At 37.3% G+C, this 25,528-nt stretch overlaps 1 protein-coding gene across 1 annotated transcript in view; it reads right to left on the bottom strand.

Annotated features, from left to right (window-relative positions):
* The window catches only part of ITCH (itchy E3 ubiquitin protein ligase), a 102,260-nt gene that overhangs the window by 42,542 nt on the left and 34,190 nt on the right, over positions 1-25,528 (bottom strand). The window contains exons 4-10 of the mRNA XM_040247496.1: positions 18,991-19,132; positions 15,560-15,684; positions 14,437-14,574; positions 11,796-11,841; positions 4,319-4,476; positions 3,454-3,643; positions 2,211-2,306 (exon numbers count right to left, since the gene is read on the bottom strand). Coding sequence (XP_040103430.1) covers positions 2,211-2,306; positions 3,454-3,643; positions 4,319-4,476; positions 11,796-11,841; positions 14,437-14,574; positions 15,560-15,684; positions 18,991-19,132 — 895 coding nt within the window. The remainder of the gene's footprint in view (positions 1-2,210; positions 2,307-3,453; positions 3,644-4,318; positions 4,477-11,795; positions 11,842-14,436; positions 14,575-15,559; positions 15,685-18,990; positions 19,133-25,528) is intronic.

Below are 25,528 nucleotides of genomic sequence, written 5' to 3' on the forward strand. Positions count from 1 at the left end.
GTAACATGCAGGCTCAGTAGCTATGGCTTGTAGGGTTCTAGAGCACGGGCTCGGCAGTTGTAGCACATGAGCTTAACTGCTCCAAAGCATGTGGAATCTTCCTGGACCAGGGATCGAACCCATATACCCAGCACTGCAGACTCTTATCCACTGTATCACCAGGGAGGACCTTTTATATATTTTTAAATGGTCTGTAAGCGAACTTAAAAGGAATGTATATAAAAATCTCTTTCTTAAAAGTTAAGGTGTATCAGTCAGGTTTCTAAAACAATGTATCTTAACTGATTAAGTCTCAAATCAGTAAGACAAAAGATCTCATTTTCTTTGTTTGAAATGTTCTTTTCACTGTTGCAATCCTAATAGGAACAGAAACATATGTGAGAGCCAGAGAGTGCAAGTGCTTTTCACAGATGTCAGGAAAAGCACTATTTTATTTATCACTTGAAATGGATGCATAACATTCAAGTAAACATTGATAAAGTAACTTAATGTCTACCTGGCTGATAGTTTGGGGTTATGTCTATTAGTTTAATATTATCCAGAATTGGTTCCAGGACACTCCTTGGATACTCAAGTCCCTCATATAAAATGGCAAGGCTTTGCATATAACCAGGCACATCCTCCCATATACTTTAAATCATTTCTAGGTTACTAACAATACCTAATACAATGTAAATGCTAAACAATTGTCAACATAACATTAATGTTATATAAACAGTTGCCAGGGCTTGGCAAATTCAGGTTTTGTCTTTTGGGACACCTTAAAATTTTCCCCCAATATTTCTATCTGTGCATGCAGGCCAACTGTGGTAAAATAATAAATACCTTTTATGTATTGAAAATTTTTTTCTTCCTTTGCATTACACTTCTTTAGGATACATTTCCTGGAGAGGGTTACTAAGGGTATGGGTATTGCTATAGTTATATATACTTTCTATGAGAGTTGTAACTACTTTAGACTACCACCAGCAACATTAAGAGGCAAAGTTCCCCTACAATCTTGCCAAAACTGGATATTATATGTTAATTTAGGTGTTTATTTAAGATTACTAGCAAGATTAAATATTTTCATGTATTTATTCCTGGCTTCCCTCAAATAAAAATATTTTCTTCCTTCCAATTATTTTATATGTTAAATGATTAACACCATATATTAATATATCCCATTTTAATATTAATATTTCTCCAAATATCTTATAATGACTTTGCTATTATGCATTAGCTTTTATAAGAACTTTACCATAAATACGATAGGGTCTATAATTCTTATTCAGTTAAAAAAAAAACTAATCCTGTTGTGCAGCAGAAACTAATAACATTCTAAAGGAATTATCCTCCCATGAAGAAATATTCTATGATAAACCGTAATGGAAAAGAATATTAAACATAATATATATATGTATGACAGCATCACTGTGCTGTACAAGGGCTTCCCAGGTGGCTCAGTGGTAAAGAATCTGCCTGCATGAAGGAGATCCAGGTTCGATCCCTGAGTGGGGAAGATCCCCTGGAGGAGGAAATGGAAACCCACTCTAGTATTCTTGCCTGGAAAATCCCATGGACAGCAGAGCTTGGCAGGCTACAGTCCTTAGGGTCGCAAAGGGTCAGACATGACTGAAGTGACTTAGCAGCATGCTGTACAATAAGAATTAACAGCACTGTAAATCAACCATACGTTAATAAAAATAAATAAGGGGGAAAAAACCCTACTCTTAAAACCCTGCAGTTTGAGCCAGGCAAGTTCACAAAGTAAACTTAGGGAATCTTTCTTTAGGTCAGAAATGAGTGAAAATAAACGTATTTCATCATGGTCAATCAATTCCCAGAATCTCGTTTCAGTCTGCACCCATCATAAAGCAAAGCAGATAGAAACGAGACTGACAGAAGAGGAAAAGGAGGAAGGCAGGGAAATTTTGTACAGGTGTAATCTATGCTATGTGAGTGCTAAGTCGCTTCAGTCATGTCTAACTGTTTGTGACGCTATAGACTATAGCCTGCCAGTTCCTCTGTCCAGGGGATTCTCCAGGCAAGAATACTAGAATGGGTTGCCATGCCCTTCTCTAGGGGATCTCCCTGACCTGGGGCTCGAACCCATGTCTCTTATGTCTCCTGCACTGGCACGTGGGTTCTTTACCACTAGCGCCACCTGGGAAGCCCCACAGATGTAATCTATAGTTCTGAATACTTTTTTTTCCAATTCAGACACTTACCCAGGAGGTAGAGGTTCTGGTCTATCCCACGTTGTTCTTTTTTCAATATGATCTACATAATAAACTCGCCCATGCTGGTCCACTCTCTGCTCCCAACTTAAACACAAAATTTAAAAGGCTGATAAGCTACATGTATGAGTTGCCTCGTTTTTTAATCCCAGAGTTGAGACAAATGAGCATTTCAGTATATAAAACAGATACCAAAAGAATTTAGGAATAAAGTCAAGAAATGTTATCCTGAGGGTAACAGTGGATGAGATTTCTCTTGCTTAAGTATCTGCTTGAGGAGATGTCTTCTATATCTACAGAGGCTGAGGCAATGCACTCAGGTGACAAAATCTATTTCAATCTGATCAGAGTATACATAGAACTTGAGTGGGAAAGAAAACTGTAATTATTGTTACAAAATCTGAAGAAAGACTGAGAGCTGTTAAATGAAGGGCAAAGGACAGTTTGGGTTCTAGAAAAGTTGAAATCAAAGAATAAGACTATCAGATGTGCTCCTGCAAGCTTAAGGACAAAGGCAACCTGAGTATTTTAGTTTCCTTGGTAGGTTTATCCAAAGTAAAAAAGACAGAAATAAACCAACAGAGTTTAGAAGAACCAGTTACTTCTAAGAGAATCCACCCAGATTCTCTTCGCTAATCCCCGACACAAAGAATTTCCTAATGTGGCTTTCAAAAATGAAAATGGCCTAACTACCCACATAAATAATATAGTCTCTTTTAGCAATTAAAATCCTCATCATGAGTTTCTTATCACCTAGTTAGTTTTGATTAGCATTCTGAACTGCCACAATGTATCTGTGTATAACTATTCGGCATTATTAATTTTAAAAATAATAAGTAGAGATGTACATGAGATTGAGTTGCAATTTTTCAGTTTCCTAAATTCAACTCTGCCATGACTTAACAATGGCAAAGAAATAAAATTTAAGTGATATTTTCCCTTCAAAGAAAAGACAACCTGAATTAGGCAACTATTTTATTACTTGGCCTTGGTAAGTTCCTAAGGCTCAGTCCTTCTTAAAAAAAAATTTTTTTTTCTTCCAGTTGGCTTTAAAATGAGGGAGTAATTTCAAATATGGCAAGCTATTTTGTTCAGTTTGACTAGACTTCCCAACACACATGCATAACCACAGTGACATTTTTTTAAAAGAATGGAATTCAGTACTATATTCCTTATTAGTAAGTTTATGCAGAAGCCTAAAGAAAACAAATGTTAACCAAAAACAATTACTCACCCAGGTGGGAGGGGAGCTTGAGGTACAGGATTTAATGGTCTAGGGCCTGCACCTCCAGATATAGTAAGAGGAATTATTAATCCAGATGTTGCTCCTTCAGATGTACTTGAATTTGTATTTGTTGGTGGAAGAGAGCCTGTACTAGAGCCATCACTTTCAGAAGTGGTAGATGGTGAGCCATTGACAGATGCTTTAAGATTTGAGGAAAACAGAAAAACAATTTTTAGAAATTTAAAATCAGGACAGAATTTTAAATAAAAAGGTAGACAATAGATGTTTCTATTTTTACTACATGAAACGTTGACTTGCACGATTTTTGCTTTAAAAATCCAAGTATCATTTACCATTGTTAGGTTATTTGCCAATCACTGACTGTTTTTTTTTTAAAGGATAAAATAAGAATAAGCAAACAGATCCTTGACTCTATGAAATGCTTATGTCAACACAGGTACAAACATGGAGAGAAAGGTGCAAGCTTATCTGTACTGCTTATACTTTTTATAGCACACATGTGATTTCTGCCCGCCTCCTGCTTTTGGGCACACTTAGAATCTCATTTTCCTAAACCCAGGCCACAAGAGTGAAAGACCCGACTCCTAACTACTAGGGAACTCATAGCACACACATGATTTTCACTCTTAGTAGAGCATCTGCTTCAACCCTGGCAGAAAAACTTAGGGAACAGGCCATATCTTAATTAACTATAGAAAGATTATTCTTGGCCAAAAACTTAAATGTAAAAATTCAGCTTGAAAATCAACCTACCAGTGTCTCTTAACACTTATCTGAGGATCAATTCCCAAATAGAATTTTATAATAAACAGTACTCAGATCTATATCTCTAGTGTATGCCTGGAATACACACCTGGTCTACGTGGGGTAGGTGGAGGTGGTCGTGAAGGTCTTGGAGGCCTAGAAGGTTTAAAACCGCCATTTGAGAGTGATGGAGAATTATTCCCATTGATCCTCCTATTTTCACCAGACCCTGCATCCTCAGGGTCATCTGATCCACTTGTGTTCGCTCTGGGTAAAAAGGCAGGGAAGAGAATAAGAATGCTCTTTAAATTTAACAGAAAACCAACACGAGGACCACAACTTTTAGGAGCTTGAGAAAAGCTTCCTAATTTCTGGCCAGCCCTACCAAATACATACACAGCTTTTATGGCAGATGTACATACAGCTTCTCAGAACACATCTAGAAATAGAGTAAGGAGTTACTCAAGGGTACAGAAATAGGACTATTCAGAACTATAAGGTATGCTGGTTCAGATTTCAAATAACTCTTTGGAGGCCCTGCATAAGCAGAAACAGTCAAATTCTCAAAATTCCAAATGACTTAGAAAGGGCACTATTTTATCACAACCACGGATAACTTTATCATTTTCTTGGTTTTCATTAGCTCTTTAATATCTAGGTCTGAAACAAGGCTACTGTTCCACAGCAGGAGAAGGAAGTACATTTACTTCCAAGAGCTAGGTGTTCTCCTTCTACCCCAGAAAATGGTATACAAAATGTTCCAAGTGATCTAGAACAGAGGTGTCCACAGATTTTTTTTTTTTTTAAAGGAACTATCATTTCTTCAGAGCAATGTCTTCAGTTGGAGAGAAAGAAAAGGGGGAGAACACGAACAGGAATGTCAGATACAAAGTTACTGCTGCTGCTACTGCTAAGTCGCTTCAGTCCTGTCCAACTCATGCAACCCCATAGATGGCAGCCCAACAGACTTCCCTGTCCCTGGGATTCTCCAGACAAGGACACTGGAGTGGGTTGCCATTTCCTTCTCCAATGCATGAAAGTGAAAAGTGAAAGCGAAGTCGCTCAGTCGTGTCCGACTCTTCGCGACCCCATGGGCTGCAGCCTACCAGGCTCCTCCACCCATGGGATTTTCCAGGCATGAGTACTAGAGTGGGGTGCCATACAAAGTTACTACTGTTAGTTAAATATAGCCAATTCCTTTTCCCAGGGGAATCACTGATTACGAGGCAGAGTATGAATTAGCTAGTTTGGAGACGATTCAGCTAAAGCTCTGATAACCTACTACCCGGTAAGTGGAAACCACTACACTGCACTAATTCATACCCTGGGCCTCACGGCAATCCTGAATAAAATTTAATAGATCCAAGAAACCAAAACAGAGGCAGTACCATGTATTAAATCATCTTCACATTATGGTCCCCAGAAATCAAAGTATGTTATTTGGACCAGAGTCAAGCACAATTCACAGGAGCCTGTTAGAAACACACAATCTTGGACTTCACTCCTGATGCACTATATCAGAGAGAGCGTTTTAACAAGATCTCCAGATGATCTGTGTGAACAGTAGGGCATGACACATACTGCTGTGGGCATTCCTCAAATGCTTATTCTGAATAAACGGAAAAGCTCAGGTGCTGACTGCCTGCAGGAAGACCGAGCAACCTCAGAACATGAACAGAAGGCAGCAAGAGTCAGCTCTGACACTGCTTCCCTTCCCCTAGGTGATGAGTCTTAAACTCCTTTTGAGTTGTACACCTTTTTGAGACTCTGAGTGTTGCCTCTCTTCACTACTTTAAGATGGGAATGGGTGAATTTAATTCGGAATACCACTGTATTTACTAACGTGGGCAAGAATCCCATAGAAGAAATGAAGTAGCCCTCATAGTCAACAAGAGTTCAAAATGCAGTTCTTGAGTGCAGTCTCTGAAATGACAGAACAATCTTGGTTTGTTTTCAAGACAAACCATTCAATAACACAGTAATCCAAGTCTATGGCCCAACCACTAATGCCAAAGAAGTTGAACGGTTCTATGAAGACCTACAAGACTTTACAGAACTAACACCAAAAAAAGACATCCTTTTTATCATAGGGTAGTGGAATGCTAAAGTAGGAACTTAAGAGATATCTGGAGTAACCGCAAATTTGGCCTTAAGAGTACAAAATGAAGCAAGGCAAAGGCTAACAGTGTTTTGCCAAGAGAATGCACTAGTCAGAGCAAACAACCTCTTCCAACAACACAAGAGATGATTCTACATGTGGACATTACCAGATGGTCAATACCAAAGTAAGACTGATCATATTCTTTGCAACCAAAGATGGAGAAGCTCTATACAGTCAGCAAAACAAGACTGGTAGCTGACTGTGGCTCGGATCATGAACGCCTTATTGCAAAATTCAGACTTAAATTGAAGAAAATAGGGAAAACCACTAGACCATTCAAGGATGACCTAAATCAACTCCCTTATGATTATACACTGGAAATGACAAATAGATTCATGGGAGTAAATTTGATAGAGTACCTGAAGAACTATGGACAGAGGTTCATGACATTGAATAGGAAGCAGTGATCAAGACCATCTTGCCAAGAAAAAGAAATGCAAAAAGGCAAAATGCTTGTTTGAGGAGGCCTTACAAATAGCTGAGAAAAGAAGAGAAGCTAAAGGCAAAGGAGAAAAGGAAAGATACACCCATCTGAATGCAGAGTTCCAAAGAACAGCAAGGAGAGATAAGAAAGCCTTCCTCAGTGACCAATGCAAAGAAATAGAGGAAAATAATAGATGGGAAAGACTAGAGAACTTTTCAAGAAAATTAGAGATACCAAGGGAATATTTCAAGCAAAGATGGGCACAATAAAGGACAGAAGTGGTATGGACCTAACAGAAGCACAAGCCAGAAGTACACAAAAAAGTCTTAATGACCAGGAAAACCAAGATGGTGTGATAGCTCACCTAGACACAGACATCCTGGAATGCGAAGTTAGGTGGGCCTTAGGAAGCATCACTACGAACAAAGCTGGTGGACGTTATGGAATTCCAGCTAAGCTATTTGAAACTAAAAGATGATGCTGTTAAAGTGCTGCACACACTGTATCAGCAAATTTGGAAAGCTCAGCAATGGCCACAGGACTGAAAAAGGTCAGTTTTCCTTCCAATCCCAAAGAAGGGCAACACCAAAGAATGTTCAAACTACTGCACAACTGCATTTATTTCACACGCTATCAAGGTAATGCTCAAAATCCTTCAAGCTAGGTTTCAATGATACATGAACCAAGAACTTCTAGATATATAAGCTGGATTTAGAAAAGGCAGAGGAACCAGAGATCAAATTGCCAACATCCACTGGATCATGGGAAAAGCAAGGGAATTCCAGAAAAATATCTAATTCTGCTTCACTGACTATGCTAAAGTGCCGGGGGCCAGCGTGAGGAACTCCGCCCATGGCAAAGGTCATGAGGAAGGAGATTTGGCATACACAAAGGTGTAATCAAACCTCAGGAAACCCCCTGTTCCCGAGCATCTACCCCAAAACCAGAGTCTGTTTTATGCTCTCACCTACACCTCTGACTTTACGGGGGGGCTCTACCCCATAACCATTTCTCTCGGAGAAGGAGTTAACTTGCAGCTCCAAGTCAATAAAAATTCCTGGGCGTGACAAGAGTGTTTCAGCTTACGGACTGCTCTGAAGGTTATCTAGCCTGCCTGTATAGGTTCGTCCGGCCACATGTGATTGTTTACAGCCTCCAAATCTGAGAGGCACGAGATGTTTTAGACTTACTAAAGGCAAATTCTCTTGGGGAGTTGGAAATTATTAGTATAGTGTGTTGTTTAGGAATTATATTGGTGAAGGGTTTTTTCATTTGTTGTGTCAATAATTGCTGCTAATTCCCTCCCCTGGGTGGGACAAGGATGTTTCAGGTCAAACCTCTCTGCTGACAGACTAGCATGTGTGACAGGATTATCCATACTCCTGCAACTACTCACATGATTGTTTACTACCTCTCAACCATAAATAGCACAGAGTTTTGGAGTATTTTGAGAGTCTTAATTAGCATAGGGCTTTTTCTTCTTGTTGAGTCAATGATTGCCGCCAGGCCTCCATATCCTTAGGCACCTGGAAATATATTAATCAATGTATCTGGACTATAGAAAAGGAAATATAGTAGTTTTTAAGGTCAGCAATACTAGACTTTTTGAGTTAAAGAATTTTCTCTTTTGTAATAGATCACTTTACTTTGTTATAAATCACTGTGTCCTTGCTATGTAAAAATGTAACTTTATCACTATCTTAAGACTAAATAGATCTTAAGGGGAACATTGGTGAAAGGATTTTCATTTGTTGGGCTGATGTTTGCTGCTAAATCTCCATATTCCCTGACCTTATAATGAATATAACTAACATATAGGAGAAATAAGTATTAACCTTTAAGCATATAGGAGAAATAAGTATTAACTTTTAAGATTAATCATGTTAACCTTGGGTTAAATAAATTCCTTGATTGTAACTCACTACCCCCTCACCCTATAGGAATGTAACTTTATTTGGAGGGTGGTGCCTGGTTTAAGAAAAAACACCCTTGGAAGAAATAAGTTTTTTGGTTACCAGAAAGAAAGGATCATAAAATGTCAGCAGGTCTCACTCATGGCCAGAAGATGATGTAATACCCCTAAGACCTTTTTTTTAATACATTTATGTGAAGCACCTGATTTTGATAAAGGTCAGGACTGCTGACCCCTGCATGACTCTGTATTCATCCCTATGTGTAACAAAAGGTATATAAGCAAACCCAAAAATAAAGAAATCGGATCAGTTTCCGGAAAGACTGATTCCCCCATGTCGCTTCTTTCTTGCTCCCTGTTTTTCTGGCTGAATTCCCATCTGGAGCATGGATGCTATTCCACGTAATCAGAGTTATTCAGCCTCTTTTTCTCCACTAATCTTCCTACTACACTATCCGTTTCTAATCTCTCTATATATCTGTAATTAAATATGTATTTTTCCAAGGACGCCGACGCTGTCCCCACCTTCGAATTCCCTGGATCCACCGGGGCTGGACCCCGGCACTAAAGTCTCTGACTGAGTGGATCACAACAAACTGGAAAATTCCTAATGAGATGGGAATACCAGACCACCTTACCTGCCTCCTGAGAAATCTGTATGAAGGTCAAGAAGCATCAATTTGAACTGAACATGGAACAACAGACTCGTTCAAAATTGGGAAAATAGTACGTCAAGGCTGTATATTGTCACCCTGCTTATTTAACTTATATACAGAGTACATCAAGTGAAATGCTGGGCTAGATGAAGCACAAGCTGGAATCAAGATTGCTGGGAGAAGTATCAGTAACCTCAAATATGCAGATGATACCACCCTTATGGCAGAAAGTGAAGAGGAACAAAAGGGCCTCTTGAAGAAGGTGAAAGAGAGTGAAAAAGTTGGCTCAAAACTCAACATTCAAAAAACTAAGATCATGGCATCTGGTCCCATCACTTCATGGCAAATAGATGGGGAAACAGCAGAAACAGTGACAGACTTTATTTTCTTGGTCTCCAAAAACACTATAGATGGTGACTGCAGCCATGAAATTAAAAGACATTTGCTCCCTGGAAGAAAAGCTATGACAAATGTAGACAGCATATTAAAAAGCAGAGACATTACTTTGGTGACAAAGTTCTGTATAGTCAAAGCTATGGTTTTTCCAGTAGTCATGTACGGTTGTGAGAATTTCACCATAAAGAAGGCTGAGCACCAAAGAATTGATGTTTTCGAACTGTGGTGCTGGAGAAGACTCTTGAGAGTCCCTTGGACTGAGAGGAGATCCAATCAGTCAATCCTAAAGGAAATCAACCCTGATATTCATTGGAAGGACTGATGCTGAAGCTGAAAGTGCAATACTCTGGCCACCTGATGTGAAGAGCTGACTTACTGGAAAAAGACTCTGATGCTGGAAAGATTGAGGGCAGGAGAAGGGGACAAAGAGATGGTTGAATGGCATCACCAACTCAATGGACATGAGCTTGAGCAAACTCTGAGATAGTGAAGGACAGAGAAGCCTGGCATGCTGCAGTCCATGGGGTCACAAAGAGTTGAACACAACTGAGTGACTGAACAACAACAACATACTATACAAAGTTGTCAGTGTGAACTTATCACCATTATATTTGAAAAGCAATTAGCTACAAATTAAGTGCTACCATGGCTTTGCTCTCTGCTTCAGTCTTACAAGCCTGTTTATTTCACCATACATATTTACCTGATCTATTAGTATATGTAAGTTTAGATGTTTATGAACAAGATAAAGAACCCTGAGAACCCAAATGCTAATACAATAAGGTCATAATATACAAATCAATGATTAACAGTCAAGAAGGCACTTTGAAACACAAAATCTTGAACATTAAGCATCAGTCACCTTGCTAATTCATAGAAGTGACAGAAGACAACACAGAAATACAAAATATCCAGACATGCTATGGGGGAAAGGAGACCAACAGGACTATGTTGATGATACATGTAGTGCTTGATTTAAACAAAAAAGTAGAAGAACCTAAAGCTGTTTAGTAAACTTCTTAAATGTCTGGTCGGGGGAAGGTTTTTGCCTTTTTCACTGGACATATGCCCAAGTGATGAAGTCAGCAAACAAAAGCAAAGGGTTCACTGCCATGATTCCTGTATAGCAACATTTAAACAGCATGTGACAATTTACAAAATGTTTTTCAAACCCATCATCTAAGAGACATGCTCTCTAGAAAACGCTAATGCAAAGGAATTCATGCTTAACACAAAGACATGCTCAAAGATCAGTCTGGCAATCTCATAAACCCAGAAGACATTGTTCCTCAGGTTATTTGTGACAATGATTCACTTGGGAAAACACAAAGCATTAAATAAATAAATAGCATGAAGCCAGGGCTCTAGCAATGCCTTTGCAAGAAATTTACAGCTGTCTAGAGTGGTTTCATCAAGTATTTTAAGAAAGATTCACGAAAATGAAATAGAGTGGCATAACAGAACCTTTCAACGCACTACAAAATTGTATGCCATCATCTCTAATGTAAAAGTGTGGGTTTATTATGCAAAAGAGGGCCAAAGAGCACTGAAATATTAGGGCATCCTTTTGAGGGGCATTTCATGACTTCAGAAAACCTTCAGAAAAAATAAAACTAAAAGAAACACAAAAACATAGGATGCCTTCCAGTCTACAGATAGAGTTATTAATTTTTAAAACCTTGTCTATCTTTAATCACAGTGAGAAAATTAGAGCCCAGCTTTCCTGGAAAAGGAAAACAGTCCAACAATGACCTTAGGATTCTAAACTTCCCTACCTTTGGGAAAGCGCCAATATATTCACTTTCTATAAGCTGAAGAACTATTAGTGTTTGGGTACCTCTGGCCTGCATCACAGGACTGCAGTCATATACGCTAAGGCTCTTGAATTTTCCATGAGTATTTCCTTTCTTACCTAGAGCTCTGAAATTTGACACATTTTTATATCAATTGGAACTTGAAGTTTTGATGAAAATGAAATTTATTCATTCTCCCTTGTTTCTTTCTGCATTCTATGATATGTAACAACTGAACTCTTACCTTGTTTCATCCTTGGGTCTGGAGCCATCATCATTCTGTGAAGCACCTTTAACATTAAAAGTTAGACAGAAAATGAATTTCAAGAAGTCTTATGCACCTTTTACCTAAAGATAGTTTGTAAACAAAACCATTCATTGTATCTTTCTAGTAACAAAGATTGGGTTCCATCCCTGGGTTGGGAAGATAATCCTGGAGGAGAGCATGGCAACCCATTCCAGTATTCTTGCCAGGAAAACCCCACAGACAGAGGCGCCTGGCAGGCTACAGTCCATGACGTTGTGAAGCACTGGAGATGGCTGAAGAGACTGAGCATGCGTGAGGTAAAGAACACGCTGGAATGGAGTTAAAGTCCAACGTGATATTTAAAAGGAAAATAAGATAAATGTTCATGTGACTGAGAAGTTTTATCAAAATTGTGCAAATGACTATTTTTTGTCTGTGTGCAAATGATTATTTTGTATAAGAGATGGTAATGAGGCAAGGTATATTACTCAAGTGCTACTTCTGCCTTGTTCCAAACGTCTTACTTATTTACTTACTTATTTAGCTAGCTAGTTAGCTGCACCAGGTCTTAGTTGCAGTACACGGGAACTTTGAAGATTTTCGTTGTGGCATACAAACTCTTAGTTGTGGCTTTGTTGTCCTGTGGTATGTGGGATTTAGTTCCCTGACCAAGGATGGAACCAGGGGCCTCCTCTACTAGGAGTGTGGAGTATTAGCCAATGAACCACCAGAGAAGTCCCCATTTGCTTGATTCTATCTAATTCAAATGTATTTTAGTCATCTTTTGTATTCCAACTACCTCCCCCTAAAAGTGCTGATTATCAGCAGGATAATGAGAAGATTTTGAAAATAGAAAAATCAGTGATATCTTTCTTATACAAAGGCCCTGAAAATAGCTTCAAGAACGGAAAAGGCACAAATGGGTCTCAAAGTGGCCAAAACAAATGCTACAACAGTCATACTTTCTTCAAGTTTCTTTCATGAAATATCCTTAGGATTCAGTAAGGAACTGTGATAGAGAGGGAGAGTACTATAGGTAGGCACAGCCTGCAGCAAAAGTAGTACACAGAGAAGTTTAAAAAACTATAAAATGCAAAAAGAACAAGTGTAACAGCCTAGGTCCACTGAATTAAAGAACAACAGTCCCTGAATACAGTCCCGACTTTCAAAGAGTGAAATCATCACTATACTACTCCAATGAAGTAATGGATTACTTCATTTAAAAGATGCTGAGTCACCACTATATTATTACTATATCATACTCAGCAAGCTGGACAAGTGTCTCAAGGTTTTATTTTAAAAAATGGTACAGGTGGATAGATAAAATATGGTACATCTATGCAATTTAAAACTATGCAGAAATAAAAAGCAACAGACTATTGAAACATGCTACATCAGTGATAAACCCGAAATGACATTATCTATGCTAAGTGAAAGAAGCCTGATACAAAGACTACCTATTGTTATGATTCCATTTATATGAATGTGTCAACTCTGAACCAGTATAACCAATTCAGAAATTTCTTTCTACCCTCATTAACCCCAAAGAACCAATCTGGAAGATATAACCAGGACTATCTTGAAGGTTCTGCTATTTTAAAAGAAGGTCATGAATTCGAAAGGAAGTAGGAAGTCTCCCAAAGTAGAAACAGAAGTGTAACAGCACCTGATAACTGCAAAATGCTTCATAATGCAGTTTCTAGGTAAACAGAAAGACCTCTGTCAGACTAATCAAGAAAACCATTAACCTGTGCTTTGTCTCGAAAATCTGTGTTCCAGGTGAAAATACACTTATTAGCAAATAAGGGATGGAAATATCTAAAGGAAATCCACTGAGAGGTGGTTTTATTAAGCATGCTAGCTGCGCAGGGACTAACTCAGGGGCCAAACTTCTTTTAACTACATCTCATATTTATTCCCTTTAACACTAGTAAACCATAAACTATAAAATACATCAACATAAAACAAATTGGTTTTGTCATTATTATAACTCAAAGACAGCTCAGTAAACGTAGCCTACAAAAATGGAAGAAGAATGGCAAACGATGCCAGCTTGTACTGGCTTGTCTGGTACAGTACCAAGGATTTTGAGTCAAATTTAAACTAAATCAGACACTGCAACAGACAGTAAACTGTGTCTACCACTGGCACTGGAGAAGGTGTAGCATCAAATGTGCCATATTAACTGCCACTGTTGGCCTACAGAATGGCTACTTTATAAATCAATTCATCACTCTCAGAGACAACAGTGATTTGGCTTATATTTGGCTAGCTTTTCAACTCTTAGTTCCTAATAGAAACAATGTACTGAAAGTTTAAAATGAAAAATGTCTCTTTATAAAATGGAAATAAAATAATTTCTTTATGTGAAAAAGAATGGCAATAATTACAACATACTTTACAGTGGCTAGTTTAAGAAGAAAAGACCCTATACATTTCCCTGGTGGTCCAGTGGCTAAGACTCTGTGCTCCCAATGCAGGGGGCCTGGGTTCAATCGCTAGTGAGGGGAACTAGATCCCACGTGCCACAGCTAAAGATCCTGTATGCCACAGTGAAGATCGAAGATCCTGTGTGCTGCAGCTGGGACTCAGCACAGTCAAATAAATAAAAACGGATTTTTTTTAAGTGATTACTTACTTTCTGAACATGCAGTTTCACCATTGGGAACAACTTCCGACTCTAGTTGCAGCCCGTCAAGACAGACTGACAGATCTCCTATCGTCTCTGCTGGTTCTTTGTCACCTACAAGCTGTAAAGTCACAACTACTTCCTCAACTGAAAGAGAATAAAATTACAGAAAATGGTCACTTTTTTTTTAAAGTCATAACTGTTAAAAACATAACTGTCAGAAAATGTGTATTTATATGTACACATATTGTTTTAATACCCTTCACCCAAGGTTTCAGGACTTTTCATACCAAAAACATTTTAAAAAATAGAACAAAATTTCCTAGTGCTTAATATCCACAATGTAAGATACTAAATGGGGCTTCGCAGGTGGCTCAGTGAGTGGTAAAGAATCTGCCTGCCAATGCAGGAGACGTGAGTTTGATCCCTGCATCAGGAAGATCCCCTGGAAAAGGAAATGGCAACTCACTCCAGTATTCTTTCCTGGGAAATCCCATGGAGAGAGGAGCCAGGCAAGCTATAGTCCATGGGATCACAAGAGAGTTGGACATAGCTTAGTAACTAAACAACAAACAAAAACACTAAATAGCTCAATCATCTCACTTATTATATTCATTCTCTTCTTCAAAATGAGCCATCAGGACAACTAAGACTACTCAGTATGGTATGTCTGAATTATATGGAGTGAAAACATAATTTAAGGATGAATTTTTGTCTTATAAATCCTATATGAGAAATAAAATTCTTAGAAATATGCTTTAGATACTCAAGGGATTAAAAGTCTTTTAAAATCATGATATATTAATTAAAATAAGCATGTTACAAGTTTTTATGTATCTGTAGATATCAAAAGAGAGGTACACACATATAAATAAAACCATCTAAAAATAAAATCGTCTCTGCTCTATTTCTTTTCCATAATTGATTATAGCCTTCAATAAATATCTACTAAAAATTTATTTAAAATACTGGATCCAAAATGAATGGCCAAACCAGATATTAAGAATGCATTAAATAGCTCAACCATGTAAACTTAAAAACAAATAGTGAACAGTCATTTTCTCCACATTTGGGACATGAATTTCTTGCAAAATAACAAAAGCTGAGCTTATTCTTATTTTCACATACATACGTTTCATATTGTTTGACTTTAATGTTTCATAGATATCCAATCCAGCAGTTCCCAACAAAACATCAGATTTTAGTGTCTGGTGACTCCACACACGAAAATGTAATTTACTCACAGGGGTGACAATACTACAAATGAAAAAAAAAAGGTGAAAAAAGTATTTCCTTTAATATCACAATGGAATTCTAAATAAATTACAATTAAAATATCACCGCGTATCTTACAGTTTACAGCCAATACTGCCTGTATTCTATCATCTTATGAAAACCATATCTGAATGCTACAGGTTTGCACGGTCATCTTCACGCACTGCTGACCTATAGGGACGATTACATGTATGCATTATTAACAAAAGTAAAAGTACTCATCATGCTACAAACTGTTGAAAAATAATTTTACTTTAGTAGTACAAAAAGCTGAAGCTCCAATACTTTGGCCACCTGGTGCGAAGAACTGACTCATTAGAAAAGACCCAGATGCTGGGAAAGATTGAAGGCAGGAAGAGAAGGGGACGACAGAGCATGAGATGGTTGGATGGCATCACCAATGCGATGGACGTGAGTCTGAGCAAGCTCTGGGAGTTGATGATAGACAGGGAGCCCTGGCATGCTATTCACAGGGTCACAAAGAGTCAGACACGACTGAGAGACTGAAAAGAACTGAGGACAAAAAAGTGATTTGTACAAAAAACTAAATTCTTATTTTATGTCAGGTAGTGTGCTGAGCTTAGGATTATTTCATTTAACCTTCACAGTAACCCTGAGATGAGAATACCTCTTTCATCTTCACATACAGAAGCTGATATTCAGAGAATAAGCAAATTGCCAAATATCACACAGCCAGTTGGTGATGGACTGTAATCTGAACAAAGATCTGTCATTAAAATTTGTATTAAGAATGTTCTCAGTCAGCTACTTAAAGATTTTAGTACTATGTTACCCCACGTTTCACACTGCTAGAGGCAAAGTGTCCAGGACAACTGTCAAATAAGGCCATACCTTGCTAAATGCCAATACAGAATAGAAATTTGAATTTGCAATAAGCTGTATAAACACTATTTCAATTAGAAAAACAGAACACTATAAAACCTGTAATAGTCCTATGGTTCAAGGCTGTAAGACTTTCCTAACCAAGGACAGAACTCATGCCCCCTGCAATGGAAGTGCAGAGTCCTAACCACTAGACCACCAAGGAATTCCCAGTGGCAGATATTGTAACCAAAGTAAGAAACTTTCACCTAATCATTGCCCCTTTTTGGTACAATGTATTCATTCTCTTTCAAAACTTTCAGACATTACTTTCAGGAGAACATATAGTAAATATTAAGAGAACATTTCTCTGTTAGTCATCTGAGTAATCACAATGGGGATGGAATAGAAGTTAATAAATTTATTTTACTTTGAAAGATAAACTCTGCCATCAAAGATGGCAGATTATTTCAATTTAACTCTTGAGACAAGTATGGAAAGTATGCTACCTAACAATGGAAGCTGTGTTAAAACTGCAGGCCAATCTCCTGTAACTTAAAAATTCAGAAGTAAGTGTTCCCCTCCAAATATCCAGGCTGAAGAGCACTACTATATAGGGCTACAATGAGAGCTTTTTTCTTAACTTTTAAACCACTAAGTTCATGTTGGCTATCAGCTCAAGAGCCTGAAAGTATATTTATAGTAAGCACAGATAGCAGTTGGTACAAAATAGATGAGTATTCAGCCTATTATTCTGAACATCTCCAGTCATTATTGGAGCCTGTGGCATTTTGAAGGTTTGTTTTTTTTAAAAAAATGTTACTTACATACTGTTTTAATCTAGATCAAATCTCTAACGGGGCACTAATTAAAAATGAAGTCTAAGAAACATTAATGTTGAAATAAATACAGATGAGAAACATTAGAATGATACTTCTGAAATTAGGTCTCAAGATGATCTTTGGAAAATTCTTAAGTTTCATTTATTTGTTCAAAATCATTATTAAGTACAACAAGATGCACTAGAACTTCAAAAATCCATGTTCAAGATTACTGTAGGTATATCCAATTTGTTTTGTCATTTATTAGAAATATTGTTCACAGAGGCATGTATCATGTAAAGAGAAGAGCTTATCATTTCAGGTGTCTCATCTCACCATTTAAAAATAAAACATTTTTAGTAACAGGTTTGTTTTTCTAAGAGAAAAAAATGAACAATTTGAAATGTTAGGGAATGAAAGCAATTTGCCTACATTTGATAAAATAACAACTGGTTATATTTTGAACTATGCTTTAATATATAACATACTATATTATTTAAAAAATATAACATGCTGTATTATTTTAAAATCTATTTGTTGATAAATCATACATTTTCTTCCATTTTAGTAGAAAAAGTTTAAAAATTAACCTATAATTCCCTTCAACCTATTATGCTTTTCTTACCAACATTTAGGGCTTTGTCAATTAGTGCTGAAATTGAGCTATATCCCCACTTCTATAATTTAAGTGATAGATAAAAACAGCAACACACAGACATATGCACAGGAATGTAAACTGCACTGTCTAACAGCACAACATTAGAAATCAACTGTATCGGGAACTAGTAAAATTAATCCCAGTCCATCCATATTAAACAGTATTAGATAGTTATATTAGGGATGTTAGACCTGTACATACTCAGAAAAAAAGGATGTATGTTTAATATAAAAATAGGGTGATAGAACAAAATGTATCATCTTTTTAAAGAAAAAAAAAGTGGGTAGGTTTTGTGTGGGCACTGTAATTTTAAAAAACAAAAAATTAAAAAAACACAAAATTAAATTTTGTTTAAAACTAAAATTTAAAATAAAAATTAAATAAAAAATGAACTGAGTTCCTGATATCCCTCTATTTCCAACCTAAATTAAGGAAAGAGCTGCTAATATTTCTGGGCCCATAACCCTGGGATCCAGAGAAGGCAATGGCAACCCACTCCAGTACTCTTGCCTGGAAAATCCCATGGACGGAGGAGCCTGGTGGGCTGCAGTCCATGGGGTCGCCAAGAGTCGGACATGACTGAGCCACTTCAATTTCACTTTTCACTTTCATGCACTGGAGAAGGAAATGGCAACCTACTCCAGTGTTCTTGCCTGGAGAATCCCACGGACGGGGGAGCCTGGTGGCCTGCCATCTATGGAGTCACACAAAGTCGGACATGACTGAAGTGACTTAGCAGCAGCAGCAACCCTGGGATCTCTCAGTTACTATTTAGTGGCAACAGAGATACCATCAACAACTAAACGAGAATGCAATGAAAAGGAGAAACTGGGAAAACAAATAATTAAAGAGAAACGAGACTAAAAAAACAAGGGGAGTAAAATTAAGAGGGAGGAGGAATCAAAAAAAAGTGAAAAACTTTCTAAAAGCTGCATTTCTGCTGACCTATTAAACAAAAAACACCACAGAAAATACTTTCAAACCTACACTGTGAGAGGCTGCTTCCATTTGGGACTGTTCGTATTGTTGCATTTTTCTGTCTTCTTTGACTGTCCGTCTACTGTGACTTCCACATAAGGACTTGGCCCAAACCAATTCTTTTTATTCTCTTTAAGCTTTGCTGAAATGACTAAATAAGAGAGAAAATATTTCAGTATTTGAGATGTTAGTCCATCCTTCAAATCAATTTAATTTCACAAAGATTAAACAGAGCATTATTTTTACTCAAGAGAAGCAAAGCAGTTTGTTTTAAAATATTCACAAATTTTATTCACGTATGACTTGTGTATTTCTTACCATCTTATTAAAAAATACAGGACTTCCTCACACCATCCACGCAAATTCCCATCAGTAGTATCACTAGTCCCAGAGATCTTGAGGTCAATTAAAAAGTACATTGACAAACTTGGAAAACAAATATGGGAATGCCTACCATCTATCAGATATTATTGCTCTAAACCCTGGACAGAACAGTTTATAATTAGAGATAAGCCCTTGTGATGAAAAACAGCCTAAGGTGGCAGAATATGAGTTGTTAGTAAAGAAGTTTTCTAAGGATACGGTACTTTCAAGCAACCATCTAAATGACAAGGAGCTATCCATGTCAAGATCAAAGGTAGGAAGAAGGGAACGTTAAGAAAGAGGTACAAAAGCTTTGATCTAAGAAAAGTAGAGCAAACAGAGAAAAATGGTAAATAAGGTGAGATGACACTTGGCTTTGCAAGCCAAGATAAGGAATTTGGATTTTATTCTAAGCATGCTAGAAAGCCACTGAAGGCAAAGAGTTACAAACTAAGATTATGTCTAGCATCTCATATATTACCTTAGCAAGAGCTTCTTACATCCTGAGCCTGAGTTAGTCACCACTGCCATAAAACATAAAACAGCCATGTCCCAGCCTTGTGTGGAAGGAAGGCGCCAAGAGTAGATTCGCATCTAGAACACCCCACAGCTCCCACAGGAGACAACTGACTGGCCCCCTATAAATAGATGACCACAGCCAAGGAACTATTTTACTACCTCGATATCTACTCCAACAGCAAAGTTCAGAGATGCCAGTGCCTATCAAGACTAACAGGCCGTTGCAAGTTGCTAGGAAAGTTTATATAGGAGCTATGCAAGAAGTGCAATATACAGTCCAACACAGACAATCTGGGCACTCTAGCAGGCACAGTCCCAAGTGGTGGCCCTGAATCCCCCAACTTCACTTTGATCTAATATTTTACTTCTGTCCTTTTACACTTAAGAGACTGCTACAGTCATCTAAGAGACAAGTAGGTTAGACTAGGGTGGTGAACATGGATATGGGGAGGAATCAATATTTTCTAATGAGAATCAATAGGATTAGATTACATCAGTGAGCTACGGAAAAGCAGCAAGGATATCTCCTGTGATTCTGGCATGAGTAACTGGATAGAAGGTGGTATCATTGAATAAGATGGAAAAGATCTAGGAAAGAACAAGTTTGAGGAGGGTGGCATGGGCAGGAAATCAAGTGTATATAATGCATGTATAAATCTGAGATGCTCGTGAGACATCAAAGTGGAAACACTAAGCAAAATGTCTTTTTCAGACCAGAAAATGCTCAAGTGGGGATCAGACCTATCTCTGACTAATATGTACTATGAAGTCCTACTACTTAATACAAAACCTAATTTAATCACAGGATTGCCCCAGAAAAATCCCTATTTTTAATACATTTGTGGTCCGAGAAAACGTGAAACAGCCCATACAATCATGCATAAGTTCATTTTGTTTCAGGGGCTCTTGTGATCCTCTTATACAGATTAAGCCTAGAACAAAGAGCAATGCAGATATCCTGAGTGGCTTTTTAGGATTCAAACTTTTGAAAGCTATTTACCACATAATCCCACTCAACCCCACTAGAGCCATTTTAGGAAACTTAAAATGGGAAAATAAAAAGAGTAAGGGAGACTAACACCAACTGTTAGTGTTTTACTGTGTCTGGCACCTAAATATTATCATTCTGACTCTCACGACTATTCTGTAAGACAGGTATTATCATCTTAATTTTTACACATAAAAAAAGAACAAGATCAATAGAATTTAAAAGTTTATCCAACGGTCACAGCAAAGCTTGGACAGGAGAAATGTTAAGTGTTCAAATCTCAAAGTTTAGATTGTACAAAACTTTCATTACAGTCTTAACATTGTAAAATAGATCAATGTACTACTTCCTAAAATTTAAATTCCCAAGGTAAATTAAAAGACTATGAATTATAAACTAGAAGAAAATGAATCAGAAAAATGTCAGTATCATCTGCTACCTGGGCTACACCTAAAGGCCTCTAATCACTGTCTAGTTTTACTCTCACTTCTCCAGTCCAATTCCTCATAGTTACTAGAATTGTTCCTAGAACAGATGTGACCATGTCAATACTTTTCAATTCCCTAATGCCTGAAAAATGAAGTTTAAATTCTTCTGGGGCATTTTACATTGCTTCCTATGTACTTTTACAGCCTCTTCCTATACAAAATCCCACACAGGCCCCTGGTGTTCTAACCACTCTTACCGGTTTGCTGTCCCTCACAAGGGAGACATGTACTTTGACGGCTCATATGTGCTACTTCCCTCCACTCATAATGATCCTTCTTCCTTTTCATCCAACACAATTCCACTTCCTGAGTTGTCTTTAATCTCTTCTCTTTGAAGGGTTCTTTAAATCTAACAAGTCAAAATTATTCTATGCTTGCACAGCATTTTCTTATTTATAGATGGCTCCTGTCACTTTTCATTCAGCCTTAGTTCTTAGTTTTTACTTATTTAACTCAACCTGCAATCCCCTTCATGGGAAGGTATACCAAATGTGTATATGTAAACTTCCTCTCCAATATGAAATAAAAGTTTTGACAATTTAAGTATAAAGAAAGTAAAAATAAATAAATAAATGTAAAGAAAGTAAAACTGAATCCTTGGGTTATTCAACTTATTTTGGAAATCAGAAGGCTGTAAGGAACAAGGTAAAACAAATATGGGTGCTGAGATCAAGTTATGATTAGCAATATGATGAAATGATAGGAGATAAAACCAGTTATGCAAGGATTACCCTCTGTGGTCAGAAGTCATGAGAGGCCACAAGAGGCCTCTGTAGCAGAACTATGGTTTGTCTGGGCAAAACTGGATATAAACTCTTGACTTTAAAGTATGAAGGACCCTCCTGGTCTCTAAGCATTGAGAGCTAAATATATGGTATTCTAGTAAATCTGGAAAAATACAGTATTGTTTAATTTCAATTTTTAAGAACTGAAATAAGATGGTTTCTCTTCCTCAAATGATGAGCTCTGAGTAAGGACTGAGACTAAGAAATTTCTAGGAAATACCAAAGTACTTATTCTGCCCATGTAAGTATAATAGCTGAAGTTACGTGCAGAACATAAACAGGAAATGGCTAAAGATAGGGGAGGATGTAAGAAAACAGACTTATGTCCAAGGTAAAGGAACAGGCCACAGAATGAGAGATAAAGAATAAAGAATGATCCAGGAAATCAACTTATTCTGGGAATCGGAAGGCTATAAAGACAAGGTTAAAACAAACAAGGGTGCTGAGATCAAGTTATGATTAGTAATATGATAAACTCTCAAAAACATTTCAGAGTAAGTAGGTATTTCTGATTTCCTGCTATAATTTTTGTAACTAGCTGATAAATTACAAAACGATCTGCCCAACACAAGGATCAATACAGGTACATTCAATACCCAACAAAAGTGTTAAGAAATCACTTCAATGCCAACAGAAGTTCCCAAGGGGATGCCTCATATAGTACCTTGATCAATGAAAGCGTAGCACAAAAGACCACCTTTCTACTCCAGTTCAAATTGGAATAACAAAATGGCTATTCATGTTATTTCTATAAATTAAGAGTCAAATCATAGAAAGTGTGACTAATGAACTGGTATGATTTTAAAGTTTAAGGTGTAAATTTAAGACATCAGGAAATAATTACAATTAAATTTAGTGAACATTCATCACCTCATATAGATACAAAATTAAAGAAATAGAAAAGGAATTTTTTTCCTTGTGAGAACTCAATCACTTGTGATGAGGTATACTTTATTTTATGTAAATTCTGAAAAAGAAAAGCAAGGCTGCCTTTCCCTTGATGTTCCTATAAAGAATTATGTGAAATTAAAACACATCAAGTTCTCTAAACAATCTGTTTATCAACATAGTATCAATTTATGAATTAATTTTTTAAAACTCTTGCTACAACTTATACAAGTTTTTATTAAAACTTATTATAAGGTGTCATTTCTCTAATAAATTTTCTACTTGCCCTCATCTGTTAAGGAAAAGCAATTAGCGAATGTATATACTGTAAACAAATTATGTATGTACGCATGTAATGTATGCATGACAGAAAGAGTTAAAGAAATAAATTTGAGCAGAACCCCAGAGTAACATTTTAACTTTTGACACTAAATTTCCCTATCAGTCTTTTACAGCAACTTTCTAAAACACCAATCCAGTTTACTGCTCTTTGTTAAAAACTCTGGTTACTTTCCAGCTCCCTTAGCAATGATTTTTTTTTTTTGGCAGCCTTGACTCATGTCAAGGAGATGACCCATTCCCATGAATTCTCACAGGTCCCTGCTCTGCAGCAGTGGCTTTTACGGATGTCGAGGAAAGCCTTGGCACCTCCCTCCTTCAGGCCATTTGCTCTGTCATGTTCATTCCTGAAAGATCCTTTTACACCTTTCTACTTTTTAAATAGTAGCAATGCTTCAAGCACCACTTTCTTTCACAGCAACTCTAGTCAAATACTACCCCTTTTTCCTGACCAAAGTCATTATCACTTGCCATTACCATATACCAGGGCATATATTTTATACCTGCATATTTATGCCTTTCTTGAATTTTAGAAGTGTTGAGGCAGGTTACCAAAATAAAAAACAAAAAATTCAAGTACTGTAGCTAATCCATTGACACAGAATAAAAAATACAATGTCAATTAAAGTGACTTGTGGGAAAAAAAACTTTGTTCTGAGGTTTCTACCATCAAAAGCAAACAGTGAATTACAAAGGACACTTGATTGTAGTCAACTTGGCACTCTACTGTTTATTATCTGATGTTCTCCATATCTGCCGTATCTAATGATGTCTTTGCTAAATATATAACTTTTATCAATAATTCACAGTGCCTCTTTTTGTTAAAATGCTTTTGCCCTATACTTGTACATTCTCAGAAATTTTAGACTCAAGATTAAAAGCTTATAAATGGCTAAGAATTATGTCTTCTTGAGGTACATTTAGGTATTAAGTGTTTTTCTTCCCGTGACAGTCACAATAGCAAAGATAGTTAGCTTATGCAAAGAAAAGTTGAAAGGAATATAACTTAAATCTTGTTGCTCAGATGGTAAAGAATCTGCCCACAATGCAGGAGACCCAGCCAGGTTCGATCCCTGGGTCAGGAAGATCCCCTGGAAAAGAGAATGACTACCCACTCCAGTATTCTTGCCTGGAGAATTCCATGAACAGAGGAGCCTGGTGGGCTATAGTCCATGGGATCGAAAAGAGTAGGACACGAATAAGAGACTAACACTTTCACTTTTTCTTTCCTTACATTACTTTTAAATTGCTGACTTAAAAAATAAAAAAGCATGTATATTGCTTACATAACTTGAAAAGCTGACTATTAAATTCTCTAAATCAAAAATTTTAACTTAAGCTGTCCCCTAAAAAAGAGTCTTAAGAAGCCTGGCCCAATGTCAAACAGCTACTCAGACTAGACTGCAGATGGGGAGAAAATGGAAGTGTTAGTTGCTCAGTCGTGTCCAACTCTTTGGGATCCCATGGACCGCAGCCCTCCAGACTCTTCTGTCCATGAAATTCTCCAGGCAAGAATACTGGAGTGGGTAACCATTCCCTTCTTCAAACGATTTTCCTGACCCAGGGATTGAACCCGGGTCCCCTGCACTGCAGGCAGATTCTTTACCATCTGAGCCACCAGGGAAGGGAGAAACAACTAGAATCTGGCTTTGGCAAAGAAATATTAGAATCTTTCACTGAAAATCAGGTATCACTAAGAAAAGAGACTGGAGTCAGTGAAAGAATTCCCAAGAATAAATTCTAGCATACTTTCAAAGTTAAGAAGGTGTTACTTTTATATAACTCAAATCCTTTTATGTTTCGAGAAAGATAATAATACTGGAGAAGGAAATGGCAACCCACTCCAGTATTCTTGCCTGGAGAATCCCATGGACGGAGGAGCCTGGTAGGCTACAGTCCACAGGGTCGCAAAGTCGGACACGACTGAGCAACTTCACTTAAAGATAATAATAATACAGTTTATAACTTTATATTCATAATCTAGAGGTGGCTGTAAGCCAGGTACAGTATTAACAGAAACTAATATAATCAATAAATGCCATTAAATTAAAAGGAGAGAGACTAAGTTTCCATTGTGTAATAGACACATGCTTGTCTAAAGAAAAATCCAGTGCCTCACTTTGGCTAGTACAAATGGTTTCTATAAAAAGACCCTACAAAGAGATCATATGGAGCCT

This window comes from Oryx dammah, unplaced genomic scaffold, assembly GCF_014754425.2.
Source record: "Oryx dammah isolate SB20612 unplaced genomic scaffold, SCBI_Odam_1.1 HiC_scaffold_10, whole genome shotgun sequence".
Classification (NCBI taxonomy): Eukaryota; Metazoa; Chordata; class Mammalia; order Artiodactyla; family Bovidae; genus Oryx; species Oryx dammah.